General features: G+C 47.4%; 1 protein-coding gene across 22 annotated transcripts in view; it reads left to right on the forward strand.

Moving 5' to 3' along the window:
• Positions 1 to 13192, forward strand: part of PTK2 (protein tyrosine kinase 2) — a 166668-nt gene that overhangs the window by 90550 nt on the left and 62926 nt on the right. For all 22 annotated transcript variants that reach the window (XM_074316377.1, XM_074316379.1, XM_074316376.1 and 19 more), the window contains 2 exons: positions 1462 to 1492; positions 4662 to 4714. In XM_074316377.1, coding sequence (XP_074172478.1) covers positions 1462 to 1492; positions 4662 to 4714 — 84 coding nt within the window. The remainder of the gene's footprint in view (positions 1 to 1461; positions 1493 to 4661; positions 4715 to 13192) is intronic.

Raw genomic sequence — 13192 nt, forward strand, 5'->3', positions numbered from 1 at the left:
TTATAGGTAAATAAACAGTTATTCAGAAAGAGCCACTGACTTGGGGTCCACGGCTGGTTTAGTTATTCATTTACCCAACAGTGGCTGAGAGCCCCTGAGTGCCAGGTGCTCTGCTAGGTGTTGGGGACCTCCGCGGGCAGGTGAAGTCTGACTTCGCATAATCTGACTTGTGGGAAACGCTGGCTTAATGCACAAGGGCCGTCCAGAGCCTCTTGAGGTATTATTCCAGGAAGGGCTCTTAGAGGAGATCGTGCTTCAGTGGGGCTGGAGAGGTTAAGGGGTGATAGTCCCACCAGAAGGAAGAGCGTCTTTCAAGGGAAGGAATGTGTGAAGGCAGCATGACACATTCAGGAAAAGCGACATGCAGTCGCATAGGTCAGGGAATGGTGGAGGACGAGACTAGAGAGGCCACTGACAAAGCCACTTCCACGCAGTGGGCTGAGGGACTGAGGGCCGGGCGGACGCCAGGAAAAGAGTTTGGGACGGACAGCATGTGTGCCTGCACCGGGGTGTGACCAGGGAGCTGCCCGGGGAGGCCACAGAGAAATGGGTGGTGGGTGGGCACATCCCAGCTCCACCCTTAGCCCCCACACAGCCAAACACGGAAGACAGGAGCTGAGTGCCGATGGAAGCGCAGCTGGGCTTTGTGGGTTCAGCTGAGCTGCTGACGTCCTCCTAACAGCTATGGAGGGACACACATTGTAGCAGGGGAGTGACTTGATGGATTCACACTGGGGGAGGATTATTCTGATCCTGACACAGCTGGATCGGCAGGAGCCTGTTCAGTTCATCCAGATAGAAGGGATTAACCTGGGGGACACCACTCTGCCTGCTTCACAAAAGGAGGGGTGGGGAGAGCCCCCTGCACCACTGAGCGAAGTCCTGAGCTTCACTGTGAGACCAGCAGGCGCCAGTCGCTGTGCCCCAGGGGACGTGCCCACCCCATCGTTGGTGGCAGACGTCCGCCGGCGGTAGAGGGCTCCCCGGCACGCGTGGCACGCTCGTGACTGGGGAAGTCCTTTACGTCACAGCTCTGCAGGCCCGCCTGTCCCTTGGCTCCTGCCGTGCCTCAGACCCTCTGGCAGCCACACGCGTGGATCCGTGGTCTCTGTGTTTCTGCCCAGGTTTGGGGGTGCTGCTAATGCGTGTGTGTCACTTACGGTGCAGAGTGTTGGGCTTCGGGTCAGGGATGCCGGCTTTGACCAGAAGGAAGCCTCAGCATGCAGAGCTTTGCTGTCATTAGGTGGTTCCTTTTGCACCCTGTGCGCCGACAGTCCGATAATGTTAGTTGGACACAGTGAAATAGAACCGTGAGTGCCTAAGCGGGGCAGTGTAGCTGCTTCCTCTGAAGGGTTGTGGCTAAAATCTGCAGTGGGGCGCGTCCTCCCTCATTTCTGCTCATGATCTTTTCCAAAGGAGTAGAAGCAACCTTACCATTTTCTTCTCTTTTTGTTTCCCCAGAAGGTGAACGGGCTTTGCCATCAATACCAAAGTAAGTGCTCCTTTGTCATATGTTAGTCACTGTGCTAAAAACGTCAGGGAATCAGATGCTTTACTGTCCATTTGCCTGAATAGTCAGATTTCCACACATAGGAACAGGGAAGTGGAAAACAAGTGTTTCCAGAAAGAAATCAAATCACTTGTAAATCATGTATTTAGGTTGAGTCAAAAGTTTAAAGTGAATTTTTCCCTTTATTTTAAGCTCGGTAAGGAGTTCAAAAATACTCACGTGATGATGCCGCCTTTGTCGTCATCGCTAATTTTTGTGAGAACCTGAAAACAGCTACCATTCCGGCTATTTTACACATAAGAAAATTAAACAATAAGTAACGTATGTTAAGTTTTTACTTGTTGGTTGTCATGAATTTCATAATAGATGTGTTGATCTATAACATTAAAAAAACTGAACAGTATTTCCATAAGAACTTATGTAATAACATTTCTATTCTCAGCCAGTGTGTTAGGAACTGGGGACCCAAAGAAAGTTAAATCTAGGCCTGCAGACATACAGGGCAGTAAACAGCCCCAGCCGAGAGCTCAGAGAGCAGTTTGAACTGAACCCCCTGCACCCGCAGAGCAGCCCCTCCCCTCGGAGGCCGCTGGGGAAAGGGGAACGCGGCACCGTTGTGCCATCCTGCTCCCTCGCCTCCATCGTCAATCATCTGTCATTCCTTCAGTTCTGTCCTAAACCCCTCACATCTGTCCACTGCACCACCTTCCCACAGCCCCTCTTCTAATTTTAGCTGTTGGTGTCACCTGTCTGGCCACTCCACTAGAAGCCTGTGTCGGGGTCCTCAAGACCACCCCGGGTTCTGGGATTCTCTAAAAGGGACTCAGCGTCTAAAAGGGACACAGTTGCACTCACAGCTATGCTGTATTACAGCAAAAGACACAAAGCAAACCCAGCACAGGGAGAAGGCCCGGGGGTGACATCCAGAAGAAAGCAGGACAGGCTCAGGCAGGAACCCCCTAGTTCCTCTCACAGTGAGTTGTGATAACGTGAAGTATTGTCTACCCAGGAAGCCCATTGGAGACTCGGTGCTGGGTCATGTACACACTCTGCCTGGCGTGTACCCAAATCCAGGCTCCCAGGACGAAAGCCGGCGTCAGCATGCACCCTGTTGTTGGTACAGACAGTTTAGGCTCAACCACGTTATCATCCCCTTATCAGTTAGGGGGTTGCGGGAACCCTCCTAAAATCCAAGTCCCCAACCGCAGCCAAGGGCAGCCTCAGGACAGCGGCCTCAGGCCTGCTGGGTTAGCTTTGTTGGCCCACCTCCTGCCCATCTTTGTCCAGTTTTGCCCACCGTCCTGTCCATTGTCGGTTCTGCAGCGTGAGGACATGCGTAGTGACAGCCCTGGCACGGCTGGCTGGTGCTCTGAGGTTGCATGCGGGTCCCCTGCCGGCGCCTCTGGCCTAGTGTCGCCAGTCCTCACGCTGTTGTCCAGCTCCACTGGGCTGTCTCAGTCACTGGAGCACCACGCTGTCCTCCTGCCCCCTGTCCTCAGCCAGGCCAGCTCTCCTCCGGTCCCATCCTCTGTCGTTTCCTGTGACATCTGCTGCGTCCCCGCAGTACTTACCATACCACAGTCCACACCCTGTGGCTCGTCGAAGGCCTGCGTCATATGGCGCTGTAGACCTGACACTGGGCAGTATGTGGCACATAGTAGGTGCACAGTAGCTGTGTAGGTGAGTGGGGCTGAGGAGGCCCTCTTTCTCGTAGCTTTTAGGCCGTGTGTTTCACAAAATCATCAGTCTTTAATAGATATTTAGTAATGTCCCACGTCAGGCCAGGAACTCATGCTCAGAGTACCTTTAATCGTGGAAAGTCTGTAAGGGTGACATTGAGGCCTAAAACAGACAGGAACCATAAACAGAGACCGGAAGTGAGTGAAGGAGGTGGGTCAGACGTGGTCATAGGTACTAGGAAAACTGAATAAACACAGAAACCTTTATTTAAATCATAGTGCAACAGCCCCTGTTCTTGCTACTGCCCAGGAAAGTGGTGAAACCACCCAGGTGTGAGGGAGGCGACTGAGCAGCAGGCAGGCAGTGTGGTGAAGGGGACCCAGTGTCCTGGCTGCCAGATGAGCAGGCGGATGACGTGGCCTTCTCCTGAGTCCGCACGCTGTGACTTCCTGTCAGTGTAGGTCAGAGCTAGCTGCAATGCAAGAGAAACTGATGGCTTGTTAGAAAATAACTTTGGTTCAACTTTTATAAAAAGTATCATTTCAGATTATTTAGTGAATTCAATCAAAGGAACTCAATTCTGTGGCTTTATGCTATAATTATTCATTATATAAATTTTATAGTTGTATATGGAATATTTCTAGTTCTCAAAAATCATATAGTATTTTAAGTTCAAATATTTCCTAGTGTAAATTTATATACTAGGAAACATTTCTATTCAGTACTTCGATAGTAAATGCTGATGTGTCTGGAAAAAAAGTTTTCTTTTACAAAAAGATCAAAGTAACTTTGATGTCTGAAGACAGTAGGATTCCTTTATTGTATGTTTTTTGTGCTTTCCAAAAATTTTAAACTGAACTATACTTCCAGTTTTTAAATGTCCCTAAAACTTTTGGTCAAAATTTTATTTTATGTGTGTAAATATGTAAAATACAAATGTCGTTGAGCCATTTCCTGAAATAGTAGCAGATACATTAAGCTTACCTTTTTTCAGTCTAAATAGTAATAATAATATATTATCTGCTTTCATACATGCTCTAAATTGAAGAAGGAGCAATCTTACAACAGTATTTCAAATTATATTTTAGAGAGCAAATTTCAATTCCAGCTCTTTTTTTCCCTCTGTTTTATAACTTTTGGGCAATCCCTTGCAGCCCAGGATTTAAATTTAAAACTGTATCTAACCATGTCCACCACATTAAATGGTCTTACAGTGTTTTAAGTCACTGTCCTGAATTGCTTTCTCAGAGCAGTCCAATGTTCCTTCAGTTGTTTATCTTAATTTCTAATCTTTAAAACATTAAAGCAGTCTGTTTCTTTTAAGGGTTTTGGGTAGTAGAATCCAATTTTTAAAACCCCCACCCTCTAGAATGTAAGTCCCCACGGAGGTGGTGTGGTCCTCCCGGTTCTCGAATGTGGCAGCCGTGTGGTCCTGAGAGCCCAGCATTCACAGCAGGTTCGTCTCTTGCAGGCTCGCCAACAGCGAAAAGCAAGGTGTGCGGACACATGCTGTCTCCGTGTCAGGTAAGAGACTGCCATAGAAACGCTTACAGCAGTTGGGGGAGGAGCATTGCGTGTTAGATGTCTGTTCATTTTTATTATGATTACTCCTTCTGGAATAGCTTATAAAAGTAATGCATTCTGACTGTCCCACTTTGCCTAATTTTCCCACCATGAAATAGGTTTAAATATGGCTCATAGATTTTTTTCTTGATGAGATATAACATGTATAATACTAGATTACTCACAAGGTTATATATGAATTCCAAGTTGTTTTCCAGTTTTACTGTCATGTTAATCATATTCAGAGTGAATTTTTACTTTTGAAGTTGCTGTTACCATTTATCTTTGCAATTGAGCAGAATTTAACAATATACTTTGTATACTTATTGTTTTCTTAAAGTTCAGGATATGTGAAACTTTTTTAAACAGTTTTGTCTTTCACAATTAACATAAAATTGTGTTTGAATTGTTGCTTTTTTAAAAATGTAGTTAAGATACTGGTATAAGCGTTATCTTAACTATTTGTTGGTATGATGAGTGTGGTGTACTTTCCTTGGTATGTTTTCAAAATATATGTCTTTTTCCCCATTGAAAAATGTGGAAAACAAGGGGTGAGGGAGAAGAAGCATCTTCTCTGGACCCAAGTTTGGTATCTTAGAATACAAGTGCTGTATGTACGTACACGCAGATACACATGTGTGTCTGTACACACACGTGTGCAATCTGGTTTTAGAGACATGTTACATTTCTAAAATACATAAAAGCTTCTCAATAACTCTAGTATCTGACAATCCGACTTAGAAGAAACCTAATTCCTGTTAGTTTAATTTGCATGAATTAATTTTTCCTGAAATTTTGTTTGGTGCTTTTGGCTAGTTGGTGACTGGATTCTTTTTGTGTTCCAGCATACAACTGTGATTGCTTGTTACTGTTTTATTGTGCACACGCATCCCATAAGCGCCCTCTGAAGAGATACTGTGCTCATATTTGTGTGCTTGGTGAAGGTACTCTAGAGATGGGCTGCGTGTGACGGGTGTGTGTCGGAGCGCCGAGGCGTAGCCGCGTCCTCGCAGGGTGGAGAGGAGGTTTGAGTGCCAGCACTGGGGCTGCCGGGCAGTGTCCCGGGCCTGGCGACGGCAGGGTTGCCAGCATGTTCTGACGTACAGTGCATCGTGCCTGCCTGCACGCTGCCTGTTCCACACTCTCCCTGCCCCGGCGGGGAGGGACGCTGAGGCCCTGAGGTGCTTAGCACTTGGGTTTGTTGGGCCTGAGCTTGTTTAGGCCGTGGTGGGAGTGGGATTCAGGAGAGTAAACCAGGCCTTTCGGAGAGTTTGTAATCTCACTGCAGAGACAAGGCCAGCACGTGAGTGTGAGCGTGAGCATGAGTGTGAGCATGAGCATGGTGAGCCAGGGGAGGGAACGGTGGCTGGCCATCAGAGGGGGTGGCGTGTTCTGTAGAGCAGGTGACATTTGAGCTGGCTCTGAGTAATTGTCAGTGCTCTGGGCCGTCTGCTGGCCTGCCCAGGCGTGAGGCCCCGGGGCTGCTGACGTGCCTCTGTGTGTGTGTGTGTGTGTGTGTGTGTGTGTGTGTGCACATGCTCCAGTCACTCCATCCGTTAGGTGTCAGGACTCTACCGCCAGTGCTGAAACACAGCAGGTCTGCCTGGTACCTTGGCTCTCGTGCCTCCTAACTCCCCAACCCCTTTTTATCCGCGTCTCAGGTGTTCACTTGTCAAACCTTGGAGCTTCTTTAGCGACTAACTGGTCGTCACCCAGCCTCTGGGTGGTACATCCTTTGTGCTTCTGCCTCGGGTATTTCTGCCTAGTTATCGCTGAACTAGAAGTTCAACTTCAGTCCCCTCCCAATATGAAGTCTTTGATTGCTTCCAGCTTTATGGAATTAAACAGGCGATTCTCCGGTCAGGTTTCAGGAATCACTTGTGATCCATCAGACGGAGTTTAGGCTCCTTAGCTCAGCCCTTCCCCTCGCCCTCCCCACATTGCTTTTAGCCAAATGAATTTGGGAGTTTGCCCCTCCGCCCACCTTCTTCCTCCTGTGGTTCTGCTCAAGCATTCTGTCCTCCAGGATGTTCTTTGTATCTTCACGTGTCAGTGTCTCCGTCCCTCAGTCAGTAACACTGTCCGTATCAGACCACTTTGGTGACTCACGGGTCCAGCCAGCGCGCCCAGTGTCCCAGGGTGACTTGGTGAGCGCGCCAGCCTTTGTAGGTTGCTGCTGATCCATCGTCGTTCCCCGATGGCTTGCTCACTTCGGTGGAACTGGACTAACAGTGGGGTATTTGCATCTTCCACAAAGACCAGAAAACACCCTCTTACCAGCCTAGCCAGCAGCAGCTTATGTCTTTCGCTTGATCCCTATGCTGTTAAGCTGATACCTAGAAACCCGGTCCTGTTACTAAAGCTCAAGGCTATTTCTTTACCCAGTGACCTGGAAACCCTGGACCATGTGGGTGCAGTAACACTGGGGCAGAGGCCCCAGCTGCCCTCGCGTGGGTTGGAGCTCGCCGTCTGCAGTGCCAGCTCTGTCTCTGGGCTGTGGGCCGAGGCTGTGGTGTGTCGGCCTGCGGGCCGTGACTGTGCTTCTGTCATGCTCTGTCTCATTTACTGCCTATGACCCCTACAAACTGGGTGTTCTTCTGCTGTCCGTTTCCTGTTTTATGCTAACTCAGTCAGCAAATACTTCCTGAGCACCTGCTGTGTACCAGGCACTGTTCTAGATGCCGGGGCGTGATCATGACCAAAGGCAAATCCCTCCTTCATGTAGTTGACGTTCTGTGGAGGAGACAGACCAGAGACACTAGCCATTGTGCAGCGGGGGGTGGAGGGGTGCTGTCACCTGTGGTCAGGTGACGTGGGCAGGTCACTGAATGGAGTGAGAGATGGCATCCCGCAGACACCGAGGGACAGAGAGCACTGGGCCCAGAAGCAGAGGCTGGCAATGCAGGCCTCGGTGTTGGGAGCAGCGAGGAGCAGCGTAGAGGGCTAGGGGACACAGGGGCAGGGTAGTCAGGACTCACATGCAGCTAGTAGGGACACATATCTTCTTCCTGAGGGTTGAGCGTGCTGCGCATGGCATTAGATATTGTCTTGTTTAAGCCTGACTTTTCATCCCCCCATTTCACAGATATGAGGAAAGAAATTCCGAGAGGAAACAAACTGGTTCAGTTTCACACAGCTTGAAAAGGATGGAGCTGGGGTTGGAATTCAGGTTATAACTGTCCTCCAGGCTCTATGGTATTTTAGCCCCAACGTAAGGGAATTTGCCCCAAGTATAGATGAAGAAGTACTTGGGAAGATGCTTCTATTCACCACTGGAAAGGTCTTACCTTACCTTCAAGACCAGCTTCAGATGTCACCACCTCCTGGAAGCCTTCCCTGACTACTCCAGCACTTTTTTTCCTCGGGGTTCTCTAGCCCACTGTACAGCTCTCTGGGCATTACGTGGATGTAATCATTTTAGAAGCAAAGCCCCTTGTCCTCTAGACCGCAGCCCCATCATAGGTAAAGCCATACTCTGTCTGTTTATTGTCTGGGACTTAAGTGCTTAGTAATGGCTTCAAATGAACCGATGAGTGCCAGCGCAAGGTGTGGACACAAGCTGGGACATGGAGGAATGCATCCAGGTAGCGGGAGCAGACGGCAGAAAGGCAGGTGTGCTCAGAGCCAGCAGTGACACTGACAGCTGCTGGATTCCCGGGAGCTGGTCACCCAGTTTTCCTGGATGCTTTTGAGGAGGTTTTAGGCAAGGGGTGTGGAGGCTAGGTGACAGAATAAGGGTCATGATAACTGGAGTTTTCAGCTCTTGATGGATCCCTGGCTGGGAAATGAAACAGTGTCCTTACCTTCCAGAGACGTGATACCAGGCTCTCATTCACATTTCCTTGCAGAGGAAATGTAGTTCTCAGACCTTCAGTAAGATCACAGTTACAATTGGTGTTGAATATATGAAGAGTTTCTTTGGAACCTAGGCAAGGTTTCTCTATAAAAATAAGTGTAAGGTGAACAGATCTACACGGCCTCAAGTAATTTTTTTAGCCTAATTATTCAGTTTTTAGGAAACTTGCACTTAGATATTATGGAGCTCAGGTAGAACTTAGAACGGAGAGGCTGGTGCTTATAATAAGAGGTCTGTAGGCGGTCATAGCCGGAGTGTGACCTGGATCGGGAGGGGAGCCTGAGCGAAGTCTGTGTGGGTGACAGGTCCCCGGAAGCAGATATTTCCAAGGAAAATGAGTGAAGAAAGCTGAATTTAAACGTCTTGAAAGAATCAATTGTTTTTGTTCTGTTGGTTTTGTGTCTTAGGATTTGCTTTGTTTTGTTAATAACCAGGCCTCTGTTAAGCCGTAAAACCATAGGTGGGGGGACAGTAGGTGGGGAGGAGTAGATAGGTGGGGGGGCAGTAGGTGGGTGGGGGGACAGTAGGTGGGTGCCACAGTAGGTGGGGCAGTAGGTGGGGGGACAGTGGGTGGGTGCCACAGGTGGGTGCGAGGAGAGCTGCAGGCTCAGCCTTGGTGCCTGCGGGCTTGTGAACTGTCTGCATCGCGCATGAGGCGACTGTGAAACAGGTTTTCTCTTTCATTTCCGTCGTGAAACCAGCACAGTGGCCGTTTCCTGTGGGCAGAAATGTTTGGTTGGATGTCTCTGCTGATTCCTTTGTGAGGAGACTTTTTCAATATTTATTGCAAATAACATTTGTTTGTTTTTACTTTGTAACCGATTCTTTTGGTTTAGTTGTTAATCATTCAATATCATTTCCTTTATATGAAATTATTTTTAGGTTTTTCACATTAGTGACTGACAATTATTCTAAACTGAAATATACTTAACAAAGTAAATGTTATTTTCATTAACCTGCTTTATTACAAATTCTACAACTATTTTACACATGCAAAAGTAGTTTGTAAACTTCTGTAAAATATAACAAGGTGATGTGTACATAGTCCATAGTAATTATTGCATTTTTTCTCTTTTCCTGTCATCTCTGAAATACAGGTGTGTCATCCATTCATTGCTATGTCACTGCTTTGTAGACATACGTAGTCACACATGAATGAGGCCCATTCACGTGTGTTAGCTTGTGTAAGCCTCAGGACCGTTCCTGCAGTAATATCCCCACGTACAGATGAGGAGACTTGGCAGCTCAGAGTCTCAGCGCTCGAGAACCTGAGTGGGGCGCCGGATCTTGCACTTGGAAGCCCACTGCCCCTGCGTGAGACCCCGCTGACTCCTGCAGGGGCTGGGCCGTGTCCGCTGGGCGGGGAAGGAAGGGAGGGGTACTTAGAAGCGTGATTCCTTCGTGGCTCCCCCTTCGCTGGGAATAGCTGGCACTGACTCATTTCTGACAGACACTCAGGTTGAAATTCAAAAGTCTGCCCTGCTTTCAGGTGTGAAGCAATTGTTTTGTATGGTTTACTTCCCAGTGTCAATTTTGATAATGCTGGATTTACAGGGTAGTCTGTCTGCTGCTGAAAGCTTGATTTAAATGCCAGCTTTCGGGAATTTTTTTAAAATGCCACATTTAGAGTAGTTTTTGTAAATTATATGCTTTATGGCATAATTTCATCACATTAGTGCCGCTGATCGTTTTGTGTGCAGAGTGGTAAGTACTGGATGGTACTGACATCTTCCCAGTAAGTACCTGGCGCACAGGGAATTCTCCTCAGCTCACCAGTGGTGTTAGCAGAGACTCAGCCCCCAGGCTTGCCCTCGTCTCTCACTGGGTATAGACAGGAAGTGGCTTGAGCCTGAGGAAGGAAGTGAATCGTCTCAATGCCCCGCCCTGCCGCCCTGCTCCCAGCCCGCCTCCCCCACCACGCCGTCATTCAAGCTCTCTTTGCCTCTTGCCATCTGAGGGTGCTGCTTAATCATGTACGTCCCTCTCCTCTCAGTTTCTGAGAGAGTTGAGAGAAATGCTCCAGTGGCACGTGGGCGCTGAAGTGTCTACGTCATGTGGTAAAGCAGCGCCCTTGACCTGAACCTCCTCTCTGAGCTGCAGGCACGGTGGAGACGCTCACTTGTTGGGCCCCTGCCAGGGAGCAGCTGAGACGCTGTCTCATGACGAAGAGCCCAAAGGCAAAGCAGAGCAGTAGTGAGCACAACACACATTGAAAGAGGATGTTTTCTTTACAGACTCTTTCCTGGCCGCACTCGTCTGTTCCCTTGACCTGTGAATTTTGTTTCCAGGTGGAGAGTAGTCCCGTCTTCTCCCTGTGGCCTCCATACAGTACGGGGTAACGCACTGCTGCCGAGAGACTTGGGGCAAAAGTGCATTTCTGTCTCTATAAAAACATGCGTCACGATGGACAGTGTTTGGGTGTGCTTGGCTCCTAACCTTAGTCCTCTGGCCAAAATTATTAGCACAATCATGAATGAACTTTAATAATCTTTAAAAATTGTATTCCTAAAATACAAGCAGCCCAAGTGTCATCCTGCTAAATATAAAAACAGATATTGCTAATATCAAAAGGCCATTTTATTTATTTCCTTTACAGAAAAAAAATTTTAAAGGACGGCTTGAAACTTTGGAACTTTAGTATAAATTCTAGAATTTGATATCAAGGCTTCTCCGCCCTCCCCTCCCACCCCACCAGTCTGTAGCATGTTGTGGCTACATAATAATTGTGTAATTTATTAAAATCAAACTGCATGAGTCAGGACAAAAATATTTGATACTTTCACAAGCAAGAAACTTAAGTGAATGGATATTGTTATGCTTTTGAATGTTTCATTTTTTAAAAACCTTTTATCATGGGAAACTTCAGACATACAAAGAGTAAAGAAAGACTAGTTAATTGCAGCTCATCTCTGTCTCCGCCCCCTTTCAAAAGCACGTGTCTCCCAGTGGGCGTTTTAAAGCATCTGAGAGTCAGATGAGCATTGCTTGTTGAACTTGGTTTGCTGTAGCTCCTGTCTTTTCCTGTATCTCTCGGGTAGGACTCTTTTTTTGTTTGTTTTCCTGATTGCAGTTTATTTGTTGAAGAAATTGTGTCACGCTATTGTTCCCCACACTGGATATGGCCGATCACATCTCTGTGATGTGTTGACGGCGTTCCTCTCAGGCCCCGGTATTTCCTGGAAGCCAGTTGTGAGGATCGAGAGAACTCTGATCAGAGTCGGGCTCCGTGAATTTTGTTTTTTACAAGAATAAGTCATGGTTACGTGCATGACACCTGGCTCTCTCTCTGTGACGTAAGACCCATGGGTAGGTTTGGTCAGCCTGTGATGCATCCATTATAGAGTTCCCCTGAGCGTTTTACCTCATGGCTTCGGCAGCTACTGATGTCCATGCCTGGATTTCATGAGCGGTCGTAAAACAGTGACATGCAAATTCTGTCATTTCTTCCTCGGTTATTTAGCTGGAATACTTCTAAAGATAATTTGCCTTCGTCAGCTAAAGAGAAATGCCTTATTCTTTCCCTTCATTTACCAATTCTTAAATAACAAGCTGCCTCCCTAGCCAGATGTTGTTGTTGTTGTTTATGGCGTTTTCTCTTCTGAGCATCGTTAGGGATTCATGGATCTTTAACACTGTTGAGGGCAGGGTTGTTCCCATGACAACCCCAGGTTGGATGATTTCCCAGAAGGACCATTTTCGGAACACGGGGCTCAGATAAAGTTCAACTTTGTCAACACTAAACCAACGTCTGAGGAGAGGCACAGATTGAGAGTTCTGGTCAGACAGGTCTGTTGCTTTATTTGTGTGTGTAACTAGAGATGAAAGGAAAGTACATTATCCACTTGGTCTGAGCTTGTGATGCCCTTGATGTTGCCTTAAATGTTGTTGGAATCACAGGATACCGTCCGAAAATACCACTAGATTTTATGTCGCTTCTTCTCATTTCTGCTCCTAATGCATTGATACATCCGTAAGTTGTGCCACCTTGACTCTGACCCATGCTCTGCCTCGGCCCACACCTAACGTCCTCATTTTTCTTGATCGGCCCCTGTGGGTCTGTTGTTAAATGTTCATGCCACCTATGTCTCCTCTGTCACATGTTATCAGCGCTGCATCTTAAAGGGCTTTGCTGTGTGTCCGTTGTTTGACTTCATTTTGTTATGCCCACTGATGCTCTTACCACATATAATTGTTGCTTCTCTGTTTTCTTTTGTGCAGTGAGATCCTAGAGGACTAGGATGTATCTAGTGGTCCAGCAGTTGCCTAACACAGAGTTGGCTTTCAGATGAGTTTGGAGTGTGTGAATGAGGGAGTGAATGTGTAAATGATGCCGTGGGAAGGGGCTTTGCATCCTATATGTCCAAACAAGCTCATCACCAGTTTTTATGTTAAGGTAATTTATTTAAGATGTCCCCTTAGCTCTGTGTGTTGGTGTCTTTGCTGATGGTTTGGGGAAATTGCTCATAAAGCTGTTTCACAAATCAAGATCTGCTAGTATTCTGCCATTTTGTCTTTATGGTTGCATGTTAGATGTTCCTTGAATTATTTATTGGTCTTTGTTTTTTGTCTTGTTTCCTTTTGTT

The sequence above is a fragment of the Rhinolophus sinicus genome, linkage group LG12 (assembly GCF_036562045.2).
Source record: "Rhinolophus sinicus isolate RSC01 linkage group LG12, ASM3656204v1, whole genome shotgun sequence".
In the NCBI taxonomy this organism is placed as follows: Eukaryota; Metazoa; Chordata; class Mammalia; order Chiroptera; family Rhinolophidae; genus Rhinolophus; species Rhinolophus sinicus.